This window comes from Symphalangus syndactylus, chromosome 20, assembly GCF_028878055.3.
Source record: "Symphalangus syndactylus isolate Jambi chromosome 20, NHGRI_mSymSyn1-v2.1_pri, whole genome shotgun sequence".
In the NCBI taxonomy this organism is placed as follows: Eukaryota; Metazoa; Chordata; class Mammalia; order Primates; family Hylobatidae; genus Symphalangus; species Symphalangus syndactylus.
In genome coordinates, this window is record NC_072442.2 from 68,533,490 (window position 1) to 68,557,791 (window position 24,302).

Consider the following 24,302-nt stretch of genomic DNA (forward strand, 5'->3'; position numbering starts at 1 on the left):
GACAGGTGTGAGCCACCGCGCCCAGCCACACCCTTTGTGTTCGGTTTGCTCATAGGCTGTAATCCTCAGATAGTAACATCCCTACCCCTGTTCTCTGTCCCAAGCTTGCTAATCCCATAATATCCAACCCAAATTCTAAATTCATCGTCTTCCCAGATTCCCCTCCCCACACCAAATGAGAATTCATCACTCACACATTCTTCCCACTCTAGCACATGACTTGTACTTCTGTTTAGAACATAGTTCATCCTATTTGATACTAGTTAGATGTGTACTTGACTGTCTCCCTTACTATATGATGTCACCTTGATGATTTGGACCAGATCCTGTTTTTTTCCTCCCACAACGCACAGCAGCTTATATTACTCAGCGCTCAATGAACGTTGATTCAGCTGAGTTGACGTCTGTTTGAGAGCTAGCGTAGGTTGTTCTGTGTCTGTATCTTGCGTCCTTAGTGTTTTTCTAGACTTTTAAACTTATTCTTTCCTTGCAGAGCCATGACCAGGCGAAGACAGTACGGAGAAGTTGCTAATCTCCTTCAGGGTGTGATGAATGTCCTGGAGCACTTCCACAAGTATATGGGGATTCCACAGATCCGGCAGCTCTCCGAAAGGTAAACTGTCACCGGAGGGAAAGTAGATGGGGATTCCACAGATCCGGCAGCTTTCCGAAAGGTAAACAGTCACCGGAGGAAGTGATCTTGCTTTCAGAAGAGGACCTGGTGCTAGGAAGTGCTTAAGCACTTAGCTCAGCATGTTCACTGCAGAATCTTAGTGTGTGAAGGAACCTCAGATGCTGCCTGATCTCACTCTGTCTGGTGCAGACGTGCCCCTACTTTACCCCTGACCATGTCTTCCAAAGCTGCCTATGGTAGATAGTTACAGTTGTATATATGGACAACCTCAGTTGTCCCCATTTGTGAGAGAAACTGCTCTAGGTATCTATTTCTTTGTAACAAATCAGCACAAAACTTAGTAGCTTAAAACAATAATTGTTTTGCACGTATAATTTGGCCTGGCTCGGGGACCAGCTCATCCATGCTCCGTGCAGCATTAGCCGAGGCAGCTCAAGAGGGGACTGGAGAACGCATTGGCTCACTCTCAGGGCTGGCACCGTGGTGCTTGCTGTCAGCTGGGAGCTCGGCCAGGCCGTTGCTGGGATTCTTTGTTGTCTTCCGTGGGCTGCTTGGACTTCCTCACGGTAAGGTGGCTGGTTCCAAGAATGTGCGTCCCAAGAGAACCAAGCCTTGGAAATTTCATAGCATCACTTCTGCCATAGTCACAAGGCTGCTAAGATTCAAGAGGAAGGAACATAGTCTTCTCCCACCTGCCAAGCTAATGGGAGGAATGTCAGTCACATTGTTACAGAAAGCACTGGGATGGGATAGATTGCTGTGGCAGTGTCTTTAGAAAATACAGTGAGCCACGGCCAGGCACGGTGGCTCACACCTGTAATCCCAGCACTTTGGGAGGCCGAGGCAGGTGGATCACCGGAGGTTAGGAGTTCGAGACCAGCCTGGCCAACATGGCGAAACCCTGTCTCTACTAAAAATACAAAAATTGTCTGGACATGGTGGCGGGTGCCTGTAATCCAAGCTACTCGGGAAGCTGAGGCAGGAGAGTCACTTGAACCTGGGAGGCGGAGATTGCAGTGAGCTGAGATCGTGCCATTGCTCTCTAGCCTGGGCAACAGAGCGAGAATAAAAAAAAAAAAAAATACAGTGAGCCACTAAAACTTTAGATATGATAAAAAGATGACTTTCCCCCCAACCTTATTCTTTTTTTTTTTTTTTTTTTTTTTTTTTTGAAATGGAGTCTCGCTGTCGCCCAGGCTGGAGTGCAGTGGCGCGATCTCGGCTCACTGCAGGCTCTGCTGCCTGGGGTTCACGCCATTCTCCTGCCTCAGCCTCCCGCGTGGCTGGGACTACAGGTGCCCGCTGCGTCGCCCTGCTAATTTTTTGTATTTTTAGTAGAGACGGGGTTTCACCGTGTCAGCCAGGATGGTCTCGATCTCCTGACCTCGTGATCCGCCCGCCTCAGCCTCCCAAAGTGCTAGGATTACAGGCATGAGCCACCACGCCCGGCTCCCCCAACCTTCTTCTTTCCTTCTTATTGCTGTTGAGTTTTAATCCCAGATTCAGATCCAATGGAAAGGAAAGTAGTTTCTCAGAGCGAAGGAAGATGAGGATTCTAAGGGAGGATGAGGAGGAGTTGATGCAGAGCCTTTTGTGTTAGAAGCAGGAGCAGGAAGAACACTGAGAAGGCAGAGACCATCACAATTGACAAATTCTAACCTTCCTTGCAGCAAAGAAGAAATGAAGGGGTTGTTACTGAGCAGCAGCTACGTTTCTGCCTCTGCCTTCTTTATAAGGCCCGAATGCTACAGGCTTCTTTGTTTTCCTTAAGTTTCCTTATTTGTAATTATAGAAGTAATACACATATACTTTAAAAAACAGAGACAGGGTCTCACTCTGTCACCCAGGATGGAGTGTAGTGGCACAATTATTGCTCACTGCAGCTTGGAACTCCTGGGCTCAACTGATCCTACCACCACAGTTTCCCAAGTAGCTGGGACTACAAGCACGCAGCACCTCACCCAACTAACTTTGTTACTTTTTTGTAGAGACAGGGTCTCACTCTGTGGCCCACAGCTGGTCTTGGGCTCCCAGTCCACCGGGGTTACGGGTGTGAGCCACTGCATCTGGCTCCACATTTTCTCTTGTTTAAAAAGGTCAACTATGTATACAGATGAAACCTAAGTTCCCTTTACCTAGACTTCAGAATCCCATTATTCTCCTCAGAGGTGGTAACTATTATCAGTTTAATGGCTATCGCTCCGGATTTGTGTGTGTGTATTTACATAAATCTATAGTTTCAATGGCTATCGCTCTGGATTTGTGTATTTACATAAATCTGTAGTTTCAATGGGTATCGCTCCGGATTTGTGTGTGTATTTACATAAATCTATGGTTTCAATGGCTATGGCTCCGGATTTGTGTGTGTATTTACATAAATCTATGGTTTCAATGGCTATGGCTCCGGATTTGTGTGTGTATTTACATAAATCTATGGTTTCAATGGCTATGGCTCCGGATTTGTGTGTGTATTTACATAAATCTATGGTTTCAATGGCTATCGCTCCGGATTTGTGTGTGTATTTACATAAATCTATGGTTTCAATGGCTATGGCTCCGGATTTGTGTGTGTATTTACATAAATCTATGGTTTCAATGGCTATCGCTCCGGATTTGTGTGTGTATTTACATAAATCTATGGTTTCAATGGCTATGGCTCCGGATTTGTGTATTTACATAAATCTATGGTTTCAATGGCTATCGCTCCGGATTTGTGTGTGTATTTACATAAATCTATGGTTTCAATGGCTATCGCTCCGGATTTGTGTGTGTATTTACATAAATCTATGGTTTCAATGGCTATGGCTCCAGATTTGTGTGTGTATTTACATGAATCTATGGTTTCAATGGCTATCGCTCCGGATTTGTGTGTGTGTATTTACATGAATCTGTAGTTTCAATGACTATCGCTCCGGATTTGTGTGTGTATTTACATAAATCTATAGTTTCAATGGCTATCGCTCCGGATTTGTGTGTGTATTTACATAAATCTATAGTTTCAATGGCTATCGCTCCGGATTTGTGTGTGTGTATTTACATAAATCTATAGTTTCAATGGCTGTAGCTCCGGATTTGTGTGTGTATTTACATAAATCTATAGTTTCAATGGCTATCGCTCTGGATTTGTGTGTGTATTTACATAAATCTATAGTTTCAATGGCTATCTCTCCGGATTTGTGTGTGTATTTACATAAATCTATAGTTTCAATGGCTATAGCTCCGGATTTGTGTGTGTATTTACATAAATCTATAGTTTCAATGGCTATCGCTCTGGATTTGTGTGTGTATTTACATAAATCTGTAGTTTCAATGGCTATAGCTTTGGATTTGTGTGTGTATTTACCTAAATCTATAGTTTCAATGGCTATAGCTCTGGATTTGTGTGTATTTACATAAATCTATCATTTCAATGGCTGTAGCTCTGGATTTGTGTGTGTATTTACATAAATCTATAGTTTTAATGGCTATCGCTCCAGATTTGTATATTTACATAAATCTATCATTTCAGTTAATGGCTTTGCTTTTGCTTTGTTTTGTTTTAACTAAATCGTTTCATAACTTACACTTTATTCTAAAAACTGCTTTTTGTTTTCAACCACATGAATTTTAGATTTTTTTTTTTCACATCAGTGTGTATAGACCTGCTTCATTTTCTGGAATTGATGCACAGAACCCCATAGCACAACATACCACAGATTATTTCACCATTTTGGTAGTACTACGTTGTTGTTGCTAATTTTTAAAATATGCCCCTTTTGCACATATGCAAGTATTTCTCAGGGACAGATTCTGGGTTATAGGTTTGTATACATTTAAAATTTTAGTAACTACTGCCCATTTGCCCTCCAGCAAAGCTTTATATACTTGTAGTACGATCTGTACAGTATGAGAGCACCCTTACCGTCAGCAGCACTTGATATTGTTGTTTTTCATTTTTATCTATCTCATGGTTGAAAACGGTATCCAGTTCCTTTAATTTTCATTTCCCTTGTAGCTAGTAAGATTAGTGTTTTGTTTTTTTGTTTTGTTTTGTTTTTTTGAGACAGAGTCTTGCTGTGTTGCCCAGGCTGGAGTGCAGTGGCGTGGTCATAGCTCACTGCAACCTGGAACTCCTGGGCTCAAGCCATCCTCCTGCCTCCACCTCCTGAGTAGCCAGGAATACAGGCAAATACCACCATGCCTAGCTGATTTTTAACATTTTTCTGTAGAGGTGGGATCTTCTTATGTTGCCCAGGTTGGTCTTCAACTCCTGGGCTCAAGTGATCCTCCTGCCTCATCCTCCCGAAGTGCTGGGATTACAGGCGTGAGCCATTGTACCTAGCCCCAGTTGTATTCTTCATCTAAAGACTCTTGAGTTTCTCATACTCTAAGAAATTATTCTCCTTTATTCCTTTCTTTGAGTAGTCTCTACAACTTGGTCTCTGCATTCTCTCCTTGTGGAATTCTTGTTACGTGAACCTTGGATCTTCTAGATCTGCTGCCATGTCTCTTAATTTTCCTTTCATGCTTTCCATCTCTTTGTCCTTTTGAACTGCTTTCTGAATGAATTTCTCAACCCAGTCTTCCTCTTTTAATTTATTCTTCACTTGCATCCATTCTGCTATTTGGACCAGCTGTTGAATTTTTATTTTAACAATCCAGCTTTTTAATTTCCAGCATATCTAGCTGATTCTTTTCTCATGGGCATAATATTCTCATGTCTCTCCCACGGAATAGAAATTATGTGTATGTTAAAGCACTGGGTTGCCTGTTCCATTTCTCTGTTCTACAGTGTACGATCTTCAGTGCCTGTTCCATTCCTCTATCCTATAGTGCAAGGTCTTCAGTGCCTGTTCCATTCCTCTATCCTCCAGTGTACGATCTTCAGTGCCTGTTCCATTCCTCTATCCTCCAGTGTACGATCTTCAGTGCCTGTTCCATTCCTCTATCCTCCAGTGTAAGATCTTCAGTGCCTGTTCCATTCCTCTATCCTATAGTGTAAGATCTTCAGTGCCTGTTCCATTCCTCTATCCTATAGTGTAAGATCTTCAGTGCCTGTTCCATTCCTCTATCCTATAGTGTAAGATCTTCAGTGCCTGTTCCATTCCTCTATCCTATAGTGTAAGGTCTTCAGTGCCTGTTCCATTCCTCTACCCTCCAGTGTAAGATCTTCAGTGCCTGTTCCATTCCTCTATCCTATAGTGTAAGATCTTCAGTGCCTGTTCCATTCCTCTATCCTATAGTGTAAGGTCTTCAGTGCCTGTTCCATTCCTCTATCCTATAGTGTAAGGTCTTCAGTGCCTGTTCCATTCCTCTATCCTATAGTGTAAGGTCTTCAATGCCTGTTCCATTCCTCTATCCTATAGTGTAAGATCTTCAATGCCTGTTCCATTCCTCTATCCTATAGTGTAAGATCTTCAGTGCCTGTTCCATTCCTCTATCCTATAGTGCAAGGTCTTCAGTGCCTGTTCCATTCCTCTATCCTATAGTGTACGATCTTCAGTGCCTGTTCCATTCCTCTATCCTATAGTGCAAGGTCTTCAGTGCCTGTTCCATTCCTCTATCCTATAGTGTAAGATCTTCAGTGCCTGTTCCATTCCTCTATCCTCCAGTGTAAGATCTTCAGTGCCTGTTCCATTCCTCTATCCTATAGTGTAAGATCTTCAGTGCCTGTTCCATTCCTCTATCCTATAGTGTAAGATCTTCAGTGCCTGTTCCATTCCTCTATCCTATAGTGTAAGATCTTCAGTGCCTGTTCCATTCCTCTATCCTATAGTGTAAGGTCTTCAGTGCCTGTTCCATTCCTCTATCCTCCAGTGTAAAATCTTCAGTGCCTGTTCCATTCCTCTATCCTATAGTGTAAGATTTTCAGTTTGTTCAGCATGGCAATTCTCTCTCTTTAGCATTTCTCAAATGTTTGGTGATTCTTAGCGGAAACCTCATTTTTATTTTATTTTATTTTATTATTTTTTGAGACCAAGTCTCACTCCGTTGCCCAGGCTGGAGTACAGTGGCACAGTCTCAGCTCACTGCAATCTCCGCCTCCCGGGTTCAAGCAATTCTCTTGCCTCAGCCTCCCGAGTAGCTGGGACTATAGGCACCCACCACCCACGCCCAGCTAATTTTTGTATTTTTAGTAGAGACGGTGTTTCACCATGTTGGCCAGGCTGGTCTCAAACTCTTGACACCTCAAGTGGTCCACTTGCCTCAGTCTCCCAAAGTGCTGGAATGACAGGTGTGAGCCACCACGCCTGGCCTCATTTTTATTTTTGACATTCTCTATTAGTCTGATCAAGAATGCTCTTTTACTGCTACCTGCTCGTGGGCGAGAAATGGGAATTGCTACTTGGCTAAGTGTATCACACAGACAGCTCTTCCAAAGTGAGGGGGGCCAGACCTGGAGAAACCTGCCAGGTGACTGTCCTAGCGGCTGATCCCCTAGGCTTGGAGGCTCCCTCGTCTTCTTGGGTGTTGGCAGCTCCTCTGGCTACTGCTGAAGTTCTCAGACCCAGAGGCCCACCCCTGCCGCCTGACGTGAGCATTCACGCATTCACAGTGTGGGTGCAGACAGACATGGACAGTGGCTGATTACTCCTATTGCAGGGCACAGCATGTCCCGCTGGCAGCAGTCCCAGGGTCCCGTCCTGCTCCTGGTATCGCCACGTTCATGTCTTTCATTTTCGAGAAGCATTTTTGGGCAGTGATTTTCTGTCATCCTTCCTACCAGGAAGTCCTCAGGCTTCTAGTATACCACTTTTCTTGCCTGGATTTGGATTTTCGTGAAAATCTTTTTATTATTTCTAAGGCTCCGGGGCAGGAATGGGAGGTTGCAAGGTGTGCTCAGTGTGCATCTTGTCGTGGAAATGCCAAAGAACTCTTAGGGAATGTTGGAGCAGAGCTTGGCAGAACGCTAGGGAAATCGCCACCCTTTCCCTCATCCTTCCTACCCCTCACACCTAGAGCCGACTGATCGCCTTATCAGACCGGACTGTGAGGCAGCCAAGAAAGCAGGCGAACAGGACTTTATGAGCTGCAAGAAAGAAGGAGCTTGGATGGAGCAGGCAGATTTGCTGTCAGCAGATGGGGGAGGAGGAGGAAGGCAGTCCCTCCTACCCCTGCTCTCAGGATGATTCACAGTTGATCTCTTTCACATTCATTTGTTCTTTTCTTCATTTATGTGATATTTACTCTGCATTTTCTACATCCTAGGCCCCGTGCTAGGGGACTGAAGGCACAAAGATAAGAAATACACACTCTCTGCCTTCAAAGAATTCACCATTTTTGTGTGGAGAAGAAAGACATTAATAGAAGATTCCAGCAAAACAGATGTAACAAAACTGGTATATGCTGTACAAGGCATAGCAGGATCTCAGAAGAGGAACCGATAGACTGAAGCAGGGGCTGAGGGCAGGGGTCATAGACAAACTCCTTTTTAATCTGAATCTTAAAAGAATGGGTGGGATCTTACCAATGTGATGGTAAGGGGGGAAAGAAGGAAGAGGGAGTCTTATGGAGTTTGGAGGCAGCAGAGGGAGACAAGCCTGCGTAGGTAGATCGGGTCAGGTTTTATATGCCCTGCTAAACAATGTATTTTTTATTCTGTGGACGGTGAAAGATTTTTAGCATGGGCAGCCTGATCTCACTTGCATTTTGTAAAAGTCTAGTGGATTATAGAGTTACAGGAGTCTGGATAGTAGGAGTACGTTCTGGATTAGAAAAGATAAGACCCTATGAGGCAGCGGCCACGTGGTCACAGAGACGTGTGTGGGAGCCAATCTCCAGTCAGTGTAAAGGAGGGGGTTGTGCATGGCAGGAACATGACAGAACTAGCGTTTATTTGGCAGAAACCAGTGTAGGGATTCGTTAATAACTCAAAATGGATCTATAACCTAGATGTCAAACCTAATTCTAAAACTCTTAGAAGAAAACAAAGAGCAGATCTTCACAGCACTGAATTTGGCAGCAATTTCTTGGATATGACACCAAAGTCCTTGGCAACAAAAGAAAAACATAGATAAATTAGACTTTATGAAAAATTTTAAAACTTGTGCATGAAAAAACACTATCAGCAGGGTAAAATGGCAACACACAGAATGGGAAGAATATTTCCAAATCATTTATCTGATAATGGATTAATATCTAGAATATATAAAGAATTCCTAAAAATCAACAACAAAAAGCCAAACAATTAACAAACGAGCAAAGGATTTGAATATGCATTTCTCCAGAGAAATATCTGAATGGCCAATAAACATGAAAAGCGCCCCCATTAGGATGTGAGGTGACACTGCATTGTGGTTTCCAGCTGCATTTCTCTAATGGGCTTTTCAGTTTGATGTAGTCCCACTTGTTTGTTTTTGCTTTTGCTGCCTGTACTTTTGGTGGGCTCTTTGCTTTTCAACATTTTTTCAAAGAGGTAGTTTTAAAAATTTGAAGGAACTTTATAATCACTGTTACAATCACATTCCCTTAAAAATAGAAAATCCAGCATTCTATGAATATATCTCAGTGCTCCAAACGTTCATTATCACGTAGGGTTGCTGCAAACACAGGAGGATTTACTTTTCTTTTAGTTCCTTTCACAATCTCTATTTGCAATAATTTTTTGTAGGTTAATACAGAATATGTGCTATTAAGTAACACTAGAAAGGCTGGGCATGGTGGCTCACACCTGTAATCCCAGCACTTTGGGAGGCTGAGACAGGCGGATCGCTTGTGCTCTGGATTTCGATACCAGCCTGGACAACATGGTGAAACCCTGTCTCTACCAAAAATACAAAAAGTGAGCCGATGTGGTGGTGTGTGCCTGTGGTTCCAGTTACTCGGGAGGCTGAAGTGGGAGGATCACTTGAGCTCCGGAAGTGGAGGCTGCAGTGAGCTGAGACTGTGCCACTGCACTCCAGCCTGGGCAAGAGAGTAGACCCGTCTCAGAAAAAAAAAGTAACACTAAAAAGAGCACAAGAGGAGACAGCTTCTTGTTTTTATTTTCAGTGCTTGACTAGAATTGTTTTTTTAAGAGGTACCAAAAGTTTGAGAAAAGTCCAGACTTCTTATTTTTAGCATCCTTTCTGGTGAATTTTCTTCCCTTATGTTTACGTGCTGATGGTAGAACCATCTGGAAATGATAGAAATAGCTATTTGTTGTGAGGGGCGGGAGATGGCAAGTGGGTTACTACCCTCTGCATTGCTTCTGTTTCTCGAATTTACTGTCTTGCTGTCTGTAAACTGTAGAAGTCATGTGAAAAGTTGTGTTCTGAAATCTTTGCCTGTACGTTTGAAATAGGAAGTTCATGAGCCTTGATTTGAGCATAGCTAATTCTTACAACCACCCTTCTGGCAAATGCTTCTACGCTTAATGTAGCATTGGAGGAAACAGTTTTTTCTTTAGTATCTTTACATTTCAAATCCTCTTGGCCTAAGCATATCCATGAAAGGAATGTTTCTAGTCATCAGTCAGTATTTCCCTACGAAGAATGGAAGAGTCTTACATTCTCTTGAAAACCATGAAACTCTTGAACTAAAATATATTTTTCACAGCCATTTCTAACCGCTTATAAATGTGAGAAAGGCTTGGCAGGTCTCATGGTGGAGTGAAAAAATAACTCAACCTGGAAACGGACAGGCCTGCCCAGCTCTGTGGCTTCAACGAGTTCCTCCTGGGCCTCCTGGGTTGCCAAGTATGAGTGTTGTCCCCGGTTTCCAAGTGTGAGTGTTGTCCCCGGTTTCCAAGTACGAGTGTTGTCCCCAGTTTCCAAGTACGAGTGTTGTCCCCGGTTTCCAAGTACAAGTGTTGTCCCCGGTTTCCAAGTGTGAGTGTTGTCCCCGGTTTCCAAGTGTGAGTGTTGTCCCCGGTTTCCAAGTGTGAGTGTTGTCCCCGGTTTCCAAGTATGAGTGTTGTCCCCGGTTTCCGAGTGTGAGTGTTGTCCCCGGTTTCCGAGTACGAGTGTTGTCCCCGGTTTCCGAGTATGAGTGTTGTCCCCGGTTTCCAAGTGTGAGTGTTGTCCCCGGTTTCCAAGTGTGAGTGTTGTCCCCAGTTTCCAAGTACGAGTGTTGTCCCCGGTTTCCAAGTACGAGTGTTGTCACCGGTTTCCAAGTGTGAGTGTTGTCCCCGGTTTCCAAGTGTGAGTGCTGTCCTTGGTGATCTCAGAAGTGTCTCACAGGGTCACTCAAGATTCTAGGCTGAGATTCTTTATGGTGCCTGTTTGGAACTATAGCATCTGACTAATTAACCCTGCTGTTTAGAAGACTGTGGTTTGGGAGGGCGGTATATTGATTTGGGAACTGTTGGGGGTGTTTTCTTTGGGACTGTCACTCACAAGGTAACAACTTATGAAAAGCTGAGAACACCTTTAGGAAAGGGCGCCTTGGAACAGCCCTGCAGTCATGTGGCACAGAGGACACCTTTGAACAGCCCTGCAGTCACATGGCACGGAGGATGCCAGAAACCACCTGGTTGACGTTCCTTTCTGGGCAGCACAGTGAATCTTTTGTTTCTGAAGAGTGACCCGTTTGGGGTTGCAACCATGCAACAGGCTGAACTTACTTGGATGCCAGGAGGAATTTTTGTTTTCCCTGTTCTCTATGAGTTGTAGGCGGACTTTCACAAGCATGACTAGGAAATCAGTTGGGCACGGTGGCTCACGCCTGTAATCCTGGCACTTTGGGAGGCTGAAGTGGGCAGATCACTTGAGCCCAGGAATTTGAGACCAGTCTGGGCAACATGGCAAAACTCCATCTCTACAAAAAATACAAGAATTAGCTGGGCGTGGAGGTGCACACCTATAGTCTCAGCTACTCAGGAGGCTGAGAGAAGGGAGGATCACTTGACCCCAGGAGGTTGAGGCTGCAGTGAGCCACGAATGCACCACTGTACTCCAGTCTGAAAAGAAAGGAATGACTAGGAAATCTTGGTAGTTCAGCACATCTATCTGCTTTGCTGACAGTTATCAGTAGAGCTACCTCTTTATAGTAGGAACTTTTCATGGTTAGAAGAGGAAGGAGTTTAAAGGAATGAGGCCAAAGATACATTCTTCCAAGTCTGTTGACTTCTTTCTAGAATCCTATTTAAGCAATTGCTTATAAAGACTGCAATTCACATCTCACCCTGAAAATGCCTGGGATTGAGGTTTGGGTCTGTGGATACCATCAGTGATGTCTGTAAGGGAATGGGTGCTCTCTCATCTGAGTCATTGATAGCCACTTCACAAACTGCTGTTGGTAGAGGCCGGGCGCGGTGGCTCCCGCCTGTGATCCCAGCGCTTTGGGAGGCTGAGGTGGGCGGATCACCTGAGGTCAGGAGTTTGAAACCAGCCTGGCCAACATGGGGAAACCCTGTCTCTACTAAAAGTACAAAAAATTAGCCAGGCGTGGTGGCAGGCGCCTGTAATCTCAGCTACTTGGGAGGCTGAGGCAGGAGAATCCCTTGAACTGGGAGGCGGAGGTTGCAGTGAGCCAAGATTACGCCATTGCACTCCAACCTGGGAGGCAAGAGTGAGACTTCATCTCAAAAAAAAAAACAAAAAAAAAACTGCTGTTGGAAACATTGACATTTATATGCAGAAGCGTATCCTTCTGCTCCAGGATTAAGCATACATCTAACCTGTAGCCACCTGTAAAGCCAGTTAGCACCGTAAGATGGGTGTTGTGGAATAATCAGTACTGAAGAAGATATAGAATCATCTAGTATGGGCCGCTAGCCCCACCCTCTGATTTCACAGCTATTCAAAGTTGTGACCCACGGGGAGGAAGTGACTTGTGATTACGCAGCTCGCTAGTAACATAGCCAGATCCAGCTTATCTCAAGAGGTGACTTTGAAAATGAAGAACATGGCGACATAGGTGGTTCCAAGATGGCCGAATAGGAACAGCTCCAGTCTACAGCTCCCAGCTTGAGCGACGCAGAAGACGGGTGATTTCTGCATTTCCAACTGAGGTACCGGGTTCATCTCACTGGGGCTTGTTGGACAGTGCGGGCAGGACAGTGGGTGCAGCCCACCGACTGTGAGCCGAAGCAGGGTGAGGCATCGCCTCACCCGGGAAGCGCAGGGGGTCAGGGAATTCCCTTTCCTAGCTAAGGGAAGCGGTGACGGATGGTACCTGGAAAATTGGGTCACTCTCACCCTAATACTGCACTTTTCCAATGGTCTTGGCAAACGGCACACCAGGAGATTATATCCCACACCTGGCTCGGAGGGTCCCACACCCACAGAGCCTCACTCATTGCTAGCACAGCAGTCTGAGATCAAACTGCAAGGCAGCAGCGAGGCTGGGGGAGGGGCACCCACCATTGCTGAGGCTTGTGTAGGTAAACAAAGCAGCCGGGAAGCTGGAACTGGGTGGAGCCCACCGCAGCTCAAGGAGGCCTGCCTGACTCTGTAGACTCCACCTCTGGGGGCAGGTCATAGCCGAACAAAAGGCAGCAGAAACCTCTGCAGACTTAAATGTCCCTGTCTGACAGCTTTGAAGAGGGTAGTGGTTCTCCCAGCATGGAGTTTGAGATCTGAGAATGGACAGACTGCCTCCTCAAGTGGATCCCTGACCTCCTAGTAGCCTAACTGGGAGGCACCTCCAGTAGGGGCAGACTGACACCTCACACGGCTGCATACCCCTCTGAGATAAAGCTTCCCGAGGAACGATCAGGCAGCAACATTTACTGTTCAGCAATATTCGCTGTTCTGCAGCCTCCGCTGCTGATACCTAGGCAAACAGGGTCTGGAGTGGACCTCCAGCAAACTCCAACAGACCTGCAGCTGAGGGTCCTGACTGTTAGAAGGAAAACTAACAAACAGAAAGGACATCCACACCAAAACCCCATCTGTACGTCACCATCATAAAAAACCAAAGGTAGATAAAACCACAAAGATGGGGAAAAAAACAGAGCAGAAAAGCTGAAAATTCTAAAAATCAGAGCGCCTCTCCCCCTCCAGAGGAATGCAGTGCCTCGCCAGCAACGGAACAAAGCTGGACGGAGAAAGACTTTGACGAGTTGAGAGAAGAAGGCTTCAGATGATTAAACTTCTCTGAGCTAAAGGAGGAAGTTCGAACCCATTGCAAAGAAGCAAAAAACCTTGAAAAAAGATTAGACTAATGGCTAATTAGAATAACCAGTGTAGAGAAGTCCTTAAATGACCTGATGGAGCTGAAGACCATGGCACGAGAACTACGTGACGAATGTACAAGCTTCAGTAGCCGATTCGATCAACTGGAAGAAAGGGTATCAATGATTGAAGATCACATGAATGAAATGAAGCAAGAAGAGAAGTTTAGAGAGAAAAGGGTAAAAAGAAACAAACAAAGCCTCCAAGAAATATGGGACTATGTGAAAAGACCAAATCTACGTCTAATTGGTGTACCTGAAAGTGACGGGGAGAAAGAACCAAGTTGGAAAACACTCTGCAGGATATTATCCAGGAGAACTTCCCCAACCTAGCAAGGCAGGCCAACATTCAAATTCAGGAAATACAGAGAATGCCACAAAGATACTCCTTGAGAAGAGCAACTCCAAGACACATAATTGTCAGATTCACCAAAGTTGAAATGAAGGAAAAAATGTTAAGGGCAGCCAGAGAGAAAGGTTGGGTTACCCACAAAGGGAAGCCCATCAGACTAACAGCTGATCTCTCGGCAGAAACTATACAAGCCAGAAGAGAGTGGGGGTCAATATTCAACATTCTTAAAGAATTTTCAGCCCAGAATTTCATATCCAGCCAAACTAAGCTTCATAAGTGAAGGAGAAATAAAATCCCTTACAGACAAGTGAATGCTGAGAGATTTTGTCACCACCAGGCTTGCCCTACCAGAGCTCCTGAAGGAAGCACTAAACGTGGAAAGGAACAACCGGTACCAGCCACTGCAAAAACATGTCAAATTGTAAAGACCATCAATGCTAGGAAGAAACTGCATCAACTGACGAGCAAAATAACCAGCTAACATCATAATGACAGGATCAAATTCACACATAACAATATTAACCTTAAATGTAAATGGGCTAAATGCTCCAATTAAAAAACACAGACTGGCAAATTGGATCAAGAGTCAAGACCCATCAGTGTGCTGTATTCAGGAGACCCATCTCACGTGCAGAGACACACATAGGCTCAAAATAAAGGGATGGAGGAAGATCTACCAAGCAAATGGAAAACAAAAAAAGGCAGGGGTTGCAATCCTAGTCTCTGATAAAACAGACTTTAAACCAACAAAAGTCAAAAGAGACAAAGAAGGCCATTACATAATGGTAAAGGGATCAATTCAACAAGAAGAGCTAACTATGCTAAATATATATGCAGCCAACACAGGAGCACCCAGATTCATAAAGCAAGTCCTTAGAAACCTACAAAGAGACTTAGACTCCCACACAATAATAATGGGAGACTTTAACACCCCACTGTCAACATTAGACAGATCAACGAGACAGAAAGTTAACAAGGATATCCGGGAATGGAACTCAGCTCTGCACGAAGCAGACCTAATAGACATCTACAGAACTCTCCACCCCAAATCAACAGAATATACATTCTTCTCAGCACCATGTAGCACTTATTCCAAAATTGACCACATAGTTGGAAGTCAAGTACTCCTCAGCAAATGTAAAAGAACAGAAATTATAACAAACTTGTCTCTCAGATCACAGTGCAATCAAACTAGAACTCAGGATTAAGAAACTCACTCAAAACTGCTCAACTACATGGAAACTGAACAACCTGCTCCTGAATGACTACTGGGTACATAACGAAATGAGGGCAGAAATGAAGATGTTCTTTGAAACCAACAAGAACAAAGACACAACATACCAGAATCTCTGGGACACATTTAAAGCAGTGTGTAGAGGGAAATTTATAGCACTGAATGCCCACAAGAGAAAGCAGGAAAGATCTAAAATTGACACCCTAACATCACAATTAAAAGAACTAGAGAAGCAAGAGCAAACACATTCAAAAGCTAGCAGAAGGCAAGAAATAACTAAAATCAGAGCAGAACTGAAGGAGATAGAGACATAGAAAACCGTTCAAAAAGTCAATGAATCCAGGAGCTGGTTTTTTGAAAAGATCAACAAAATTGATAGACTGCTAGCAAGACTAATAAGAAAAGAGAGAAGAATCAAATAGACGCAATAAAAAATGATAAAGGAGATATCACCACTGATCCCACAGAAATACAAACTACCATCAGAGAATACTATAAACACCCCTACGCAAATAAACTAGAAAATCTAGAAGAAATGGATAAATTCCTGGATGCATAAACCCTCCCAAGACTACTAAATCAGGAAGAAGTTGAATCTCTGAATAGACCAATAACAGGCTCTGAAATTGAGGCAATAATTAATAGCTTACCAACCAAAAAAAGTCCAGGACCAGATGGATTCACAGCCAAATTCTACCAGAGGTACAAGGAGGAGCTGGTACCATTCCTTCTGAAACTATTCCAATCAATAGAAAAAGAGAGAATCCTCCCTAACTCATTTGATGAGGCCAGCATCATCCTGATACCAAAGCCTGGCAGAGGCACAACAAAAAAGAATTTTAGACCAATATCCCTGATGAACATCAATGCAAAAATTGTCAATAAAATACTGGTAAACCAAATCCAGCAGCACATCAAAAAGCTTATCCACCATGATCAAGTGGGCTTCATCCCTAGGATGCAAGGCTGGTTCAACATATGCAAATCAATAAACGTAATCCAGCATATAAACAGAACCAAAGACAAAAACCACATGATTATCTCAATAGATGCAGAAAAGACCTTTGACAAAATTCAACAGCCCTTCATGCTAAAAACTCTCAATAAATTAGGTATTGATGGGATGTATCTAAAAATAATAAGAGCTATTTATGGCAAACCCACAGCCAATATCATACTGAATGGGCAAAAACTGGAAGCATTCCCTTTGAAAACTGGCACAAGACAGGGATGCCCTCTCTCACCACTCCTATTCAACATAGTGTTGGAAGTTCTGGCCAGGGCAATCAGGCAGGAGAAAGAAATAAAGGGTATTCAATTAGGAAAAGAGGAAGTCAAATTGTCCCTGTTTGCAGATGACATGATTGTATATTTAGAAAACCCCATCATCTCAGCCCAAAATCTCCTTAAGCTGACAAGCAACTTCAGCAAAGTCTCAGGATACAAAATCAATATGCAAAAATCACAAGCATTCTTATACACCAATAACAGACAGAGAGCCAAATCATGAGTGAACTCCCATTCACAATTGCTTCAAAGGGAATAAAATAATTAGGAATCCAACTTATAAGGGATGTGAAGGACCTCTTCAAGGAGAACTACAAACCACTGCTCAATGAAATAAAAGAGGACACAAACAAATGGAAGAACATTCCATGTTCATGGATAGGAAGAATCAGTATTGTGAAAATGGCCATACTACCCATGGTAATTTATAGATTCAATGCCATCCCCATCAAGCTACCAATGACTTTCTTCACAGAATTGGAAAAAACTAAAGTTCATATGGAACCAAAAAAGGGCCTGCATTACCAAGGCAGTCCTAAGCCAAAAGAACAAAGCTGGAGGCATCACGCCACCTGACTTCAAATTATACTACAAGGCTATAGTAACCAAAACAGCATGGTACTGGTACCAAAACAGAGATATAGACCAATGGAACAGAACAGAGCCCTCAGAAATAATACCACACATCTACAACCATCTGATCTTTGACAAACCTGACAAAAACAAGAAACGGGGAAAGGATTCCCTATTTAATAAATGGTGCTGGGAAAACTGGCTAGCCATATGTAGAAAGCTGAAACTGGATCCCTTCCTTACACCTTATACAAAATTAATTCAAGATGGATTAAATGTAAATGAGTTAATGGGTGCAGCACACCAACATGGCACGTGTATACAAATGTAACAAACCTGCAGGTTGTGCACATGTACCCTAGAACTTAAGGTATAATAATAACTTAAATGTTAGACCTAAAACCATAAAAACCCTAGAAGAAAACCTAGGCAATACCATTCAGGACATAGACATGAGCAAGGACTTCATGTCTAAAACACCAAAAGCAAAGGCAACAAAAGCCACAATTGACAAATGGGATCTAATTAAACTAAAGAGCTTCTGCACAGCAAAAGAAACTACCATCAGAGTGAACAGGCAACCTACAGAATGGGAGAACATTTTTGCAACCTACTTATCTAACAAAGGGCTAATATCCAGAATCTACAAATAACTCAAAAGCAAATTTACAAGAAAAAAAACAACCCCATCAAAAAATGGGTGAAGGATATGAACAGACACTTCTCAAAAGGAGGCATTTATGCAGCCAACAGACACATGAAAAAATACTCATCATCACTGGCCATCAGAGAAATGCAAATCAAACCACAATGAGATACCATCTCACACCAGTTAGAATGGCGATCATTAAAAAGTCAGGAAACGACAGGTGCTGGAGAGGATGTGGAGAAACAGGAACACTTTTACACTGTTGGTGGAACTGTAAACTAGTTCAACTATTGTGGAAGACAGTGTGGCAATTCCTCAAGGGTCTAGAACTGGAAATACCATTTGACCCAGCTATCCCATTACTGGCTATATACCCAAAGGATTATAAATTGTGCTGCTATAAAGACACATGCACACTTATGTTTATTGTGGCACTATTCACAATAGCAAAGACTTGGAACCAACCCAAATGTCCATCAATGATAGACTGGATTAAGAAAATGTGGCACATATACACCATGGAATACTATGCAGCCATAAAAAGGATGAGTTCATGTCCTTTGTAGGGACATGGATGAAGCTGGAAACCATCATTCTCAGCAAACTATCGCAAGGATAAAAAAACCAAACACCGCATGTTCTCACTCATAGGTGGGAATTGAACAATGAGAACACTTGAACACAGGAAGGGGAACATCACACACTGGGGCCTGTTGTAGGGTGGGGGTAGGGGGTAGGGATAGCATTAGGAGATATACCTAATGTAAATGATGAGTTAACGGGTGCAGCACACCAACATGGCACATGTATACATATGTAACAAACCTGCTTGTTGTGCACATGTACCCTAGAACTTGAAGTATAATAATAAATAAATAAAGTATACATAATAATTTAATGTAAAAAAAGAAAATAAAGAACATGGCAAGGAGGTCTACAAATCAGAGACTGGTAGTTTTTCCTCTTTTTTTGTCTCTGGTGATACCAAGTGCCATCACAGGCTGTGGTCCTCCTTTCTGCCACCTCAGTTTCAGAGTCACCAAGAATTCAGAGTAGGGAATAGTTTGGGCCAGAGGCAGAGCCAGGCCCACCAGTGTCACTGAGATGGTCAGTAGTCCTGAGAATGTGACTGTGGGTGCCCTGGCCAGCGGTGGGACTTCCCCTGTGAGGAGAACTCCTTCCTCTTCTAACCATGAAAAGTTCCTACTATAAGTTCCCTGTGTCTTAGGAGGGAACTGGTGCTGTCTGTGTGCTTCCAAGAAGAGGGTAGGAACAGGGGGTCCTGAGCCTCGAAGCTGTCTTGTGACCTGGCACCACAGGAGGTTGTGTGTTGCCTCATTATGTGGGAATCACAAGAAGCTCCGAAGTACAGTTTTATTCTTTTCTCTCATGTCAAAGTTCACACTCAAGGAATGTCTCCCATAGTCTGTTGGACAGCTCTCGATGTATGGCCGTGATTCTGATCTGGAGGTGGGGGCTATTCCAGTAATAGCCTCATCTGGATCATTTCTGGCCCCCTTGAAAACTGACTCAAAAGGCTAGAAACCCACCTCTAAGAGTGGTTTTAAAAGTTTTGAAGATACCGGAAAAACCTTGGAAAGTATTTGGAATAAGGTGTAATTATAACCATGCCACAGAAGAAACAGACTGTTTTGGGTCATGCCTATCCCCTCATCTGAAAAAAAAATCTCAGCAGGTTGCCAGACACTCCTTAGCAGCCAAAGAAATTGTGGTTTTGAGCTGTTGGCTATTTCTAGAAACTTCATAAAGTTAATTCTGAAGGAACAGGGTGGAGACCAAGAATGGAAGTGTGCTCTTTTAAGGCATTTTTAGCAACCAGACAGTATTTGCCTCAGGCTCAGGAAGTCCAGCAAGGCCCGAGAGTCCTGCTCCAGTCTAGCTCTGCGAGGCTGGCTGGTGCACGGTGGCCACCAACGTCAGGCAGCTGGTGGGGGATGCAGAGCGTGTGATCGATTGTGGGGCGTGATTGCGGGACATGATTGCGGGGCGTGGTTGATCGCGGGGTGGGGTCCGCAGCCGCTTTGCATCCTGCCACTTCTCCTTTCTGCCCGTGCTTTCAAGTCCACACATCCGGTGCTTGAGCGCCTAGTGCACTCGCAGCCACTGTTGAGTACCGGCCTCCCCTTTCCAGCTGGTTTTCCTTGCAGTTCCGTTTCCGTATTCACAAACCTCTGGACTTAAATCATCATTCAGTGGCCCTCACTTTCCTTAGCAGTTCATTTTGTCACTTGGCTCTTTTTGTTTTTACCATAGAAAACATTCTTTTCATTCATTTGTTTAAAAACTTATGAGCTTGTTGGTTTCTGGGTTAACAAGACACCCAAAACACTGCAGCTACATGGATTGAACTGCACGTGATGTGAAATGAAATAAGCCAGACACAGGAAGACAGATTCCTCACGTTCTCACTCATATGTGGGAGCTAAACATTTTCACAAGTAAACTCATGGAGACAGCGAGTAGAACGATGGGTCCCAGAGGCTGGGAGGCATAGCCGGGAGGCGGGGAGTAACTAGGATGGCTAATGGCACAAAAATACCGTTAGAATGATACGATCTAGTATTTGGTAGAACAATAGGGTGACTACAGTTAATAATTTATTGTATATTTAAAAATAACTAAAAGATTGGAATTGCAATGTTCCTAACACAGAGAAGTAACGAATAACTTGGGGTGATGGATACCCCAGCTACCCTGATTTGATCATTATACATCGTATGCCTGTATCAAGACTTCACAGGTACTCCATAAATATATATATAGTGATTGTATACTCATAATAATTTTTTACAAAACACCCTAAAACGTTATGGAGCCCTCTTGCCATTCTGTGCTCCAAGGAGTAGGACAGCAGTCACACCAGTAATCCGAAGTGGATTATTCGTTGTTGTTTGTTAGTGTTTTGTTTTAGAGCCAAGGTCTCACTCTGTCACCCAGGCTGGAGTGCTGTGGTGTGATCATAGCTCAGTGTATCTTCAAAAGTCCTGGGCTCAAGAGATCCTCCAGCCACAGCCTCCTGGGTACAGGTGTGTGCCCCCGCAGCTGGGTACTTTTTATTTTAGTTTGTTTTTCGTGGAGACTGGATCTCTCTAATGTTGCCCAGGCTGGTCTTGAAATCCTGGCCTCAAGCGACCCTCTCACATCAGCCTCCCACATGCTGGGATTCCAGACATGAACCACTGTGCCCAGCTAGATTTATGTTTGATGTGGATGTGATTCTATAACATTTTCCCACAGCATGACTATCCCCCAATGGAATTGTATAAAGATTAACACATAGGACCTCAGGTAAAGGGTTGGCCTAGAAGAATTTTGGGGATATAGAAGATTCACCCTGAGAATACCTTGGATGCCTGGGTCCTGCTCATCAACCTGCCACTTAACTAGTATGTGACCTCTCACCTCATGGATGTCTCTGTACCCTTCCTGGCCTTTCTCGAAAGACTTCAGCCCTTCCGACCCTGTGGATCAGTATGTAGTTACCTAAGGATATTATGCCAGGTGATGATATGTTCTCTCTTCCTCACAGAGTGAAGGCTGCACAGACTGAGTTAGGACAGCAAATCCTGGCCGATTTTGAAGAAGCGTTTCCTTCCCAGGGCACCAAGGTACTGCTTTGCGTTTCCCCGGTCTTTAGAGATGATCACCATCCTTGCCGAGCTCATGCTCACCCCCGTCACCATGTGGTTATCATTCCAGTCATGCTCGCTGGCGGCTGCAAATCCTTCTGCTGCAGGTTCAGGGTAATGAGACCACCCTGGATTTTAAATGTCCCTAGATAGTGTCAGTTCCTCCTCTGTTTCCTTCCAGCCTCAGAAAGAGAGGATTTGTTTGGGCTTAATTTGATGTAGGTCTCAAACCTTCTATCTTGTCTGCCCTGTCAATTCCTTTTTTCTCATGGCTGTATTTAAAAGAAATCATGCCGCAGTGTTTTTAGGATTGTTACATAACTTACTGGTTTTGGTTTGGTGAAAAGAAACTGGGCGCAGTATCCACCGTCCTCTGTAACTCTCAGGGTGACACAGTGAGGAGCCCACTGTTACCGACCAGAAGCCTGCTCTTGGAATTCGTGCCCTTGGGCTCTCTCTGGTAGCAGAGCTGTTTGTGTTGTGTCTGCAAAGCCCACAGCATTTCACTTGGGAGCTGTTGGTTGCACTTCTCATGTAACAAGCTGTCATCCTGCTTGGGGAACTTCTTTTAGCTCCACCCTTCCGACTGTAGCAGATGCCATCTTAGCGCCTAGCATGTGTCGGACGGGAAAGAACCCATACAAGCATTTTTCTCTATTATTTGAGCTATTTCAAGAGAAAGAATTGTTCAAGGCAGAAATATACTGAAGCACTCAGGGGCAAGGAGCCTCACCCTACTCGGTGGGTGGAGATGGGGACATACATTCATTTACTGATCCAAGGAACATTTCCTGCGTCTGCTCTGTAATTCAATAACTGGAAATACCTTAATTATTTTTTCTTTGTGTTCCATAAAAGAAATGTAGGAAGTAAGTGGGAGTAGCGGCCCCAGCTTTTGCCCATCACTTTCTATAGGAAGCCCACTCCTGATTTTAATGTCTTCACATTTTGTGGCTGTCTGCTAGTAATCAGATGCTTGTTTGTAAAACACTTTTCTTGGAGACCCTCATATTCCTTAGTCATCTGATATAACTTCAGGGAGGGAGTAGATATTGGAAAGCCATTAGTCCTATTTATTATGTGAGGAAAATGAAGGTCAAAGAAGTAAAAAGGGATTGTGGGGATATTCGCTCATGAAAAGCACTGGGCTCTTCTTAGGACAAGGTTAGCCTCACGTGTACTCAGCTACCCATTTCAGGTTTTTTTTTTTTTTACGGAGTTTCACTCTTTGGCCCAGGCTAGAGTGCAATGGTGCGATCTCAGCCCACTGCAACCTCTGCCCCCTGGGTTCAAGCGATTCTCCTGCCTCAGCCTCCCAAGTAGCTGGGATTACAGGCACCTGCCCCCATGCCTGGCTAATTTTTGTATTTTTAGTAGAGACGGGATTTCTCCATGTTGGCCAGGCTGGTCTGGAACTCCCAACCTCAGGTGATCTGCCCGCCTCGGCCTCCCAAAGTGCTGGGATTACAGGCGTGAGCCACTGTACCCAGCTGCCCATTTCAGCTTCTAGAAGTTTCAGGAAGATGTGGATGAAGCCCATCTTTATTATTTAGAAGAGGCCTACTTTATATTTTTTTCCCCAGATTCCACTGGGCAGATGAAATTAAAATGGTTCTCTTTAACAACATGCCTCCGTTTTCTCTGGCATAGTGACTTTGTGTGTGTGTGTGTGTGTGTGTGTCTGTGTGTGTGTGGTTTTTTTGTGTGTTTTTTTTTTTTTTTTTTTGAGATGGAGTCTTGCTCTGTCGCTCAGGCTGGAGTGCAGTGATGCGATCTCGGCTCACTGCAAGTTCCACCTTCTGAGTTCATGCCATTCTCTTGCCTCAGCCTCCCGAGTAGCTAGGACTACAGGCTCCTGCCACCATACCCGGCTAATATTTTGTATTTTTTTTTTTGATAGAGTTGGGGTTTCACCATGTTAGCCAGGATGGTCTCGATCTCCTGACCTCGTGCTCCACCCGCCTTGGCCTCCCAAAGTGCTGGGATTACAGGCGTGAGCCACCGCACCCAGCCTAATTTTCTTTTTAAAGACTGTGGGCTTTTCTTAAAGGCCTTGTGTTACTATTTCTATTTCACAAATGGGAATTAAGATTTTTAAAAATTTTTCCAAGGCAACCTAGTAAACTCTTTGTAAATGAAAAAATCTGAACCTGTGAACCCATAGGTTTTGGCCTCTGTGACGTCTCTATCGGGTAACTTTCATCCTGAATTGAGAATTGAGAAGTTAGGGTGTTCAGCAGATGACATAAAAACCACTCAGCATGGAGTAAGTCAACATTTTAAAAATTTAGGTCTCAGGCAGCTTATGTAACACTTTAGAAACAGTGGAAGTTCAGTTGAGATGGATGGAATTGGAAAGAGTTGACAAAAAATAAAATAAAGATTTAGAAGAACCTTACTCATCACCTAAAGTCTATGATTTTTCATATGAGGCCGAGTAAGTGCGCCAAAGCCACATGCATGGCTTTTTAGCCAAGCCAGGAGTGGATTCCAAGTGTTCTTTTTACTGTAGTCTACTTAGCCAGTCACATTCGCTCAGTGATGTACTATAAAGAAAGTCTCAGCAAAACTTTGGTCATTGAATTGCCTTTGGTAACAAAGACCTTCCCATCATGATGTGTCAGTACAGCGCCTGGTATCTTTGCAGTGTTCGCTCAGGTCAGGAGGCCAGTATCACAGGATTTTCTCTTTGGCTGCCTTTCTAGGTGGTTCACTGTCGTGAAACACATGTCGTGGCTTGAAACCTGGTTTTATGTGTTAAAGGAGACCACAGTATTTGCAAGAACATAGCAACAGGAATCCCAGAGGTTGGAGTCAGGGAAGAGTGGCACATGTGGAGTGTGGCTGG

General features: G+C 43.9%; 1 protein-coding gene across 5 annotated transcripts in view; it reads left to right on the forward strand.

Annotated features, from left to right (window-relative positions):
- VPS53 (VPS53 subunit of GARP complex) overlaps positions 1 to 24,302 on the forward strand; it is a 181,039-nt gene that overhangs the window by 53,611 nt on the left and 103,126 nt on the right. For 4 of the 5 annotated variants that reach the window (XR_008653085.2, XM_055256623.2, XM_055256626.2 and 1 more), the window contains 2 exons: positions 494 to 613; positions 21,355 to 21,433. Coding sequence is in view for 4 of the 5 variants with exons in the window: in XM_055256623.2 (XP_055112598.1) it covers positions 494 to 613; positions 21,355 to 21,433 (199 nt within the window). In the remaining variant the exon portion in view is untranslated. Of the gene's footprint in view, positions 1 to 493; positions 614 to 18,439; positions 18,456 to 21,354; positions 21,434 to 24,302 lie in introns of those variants that run through there. The other variant, XM_055256628.2, reaches the window with a different exon arrangement.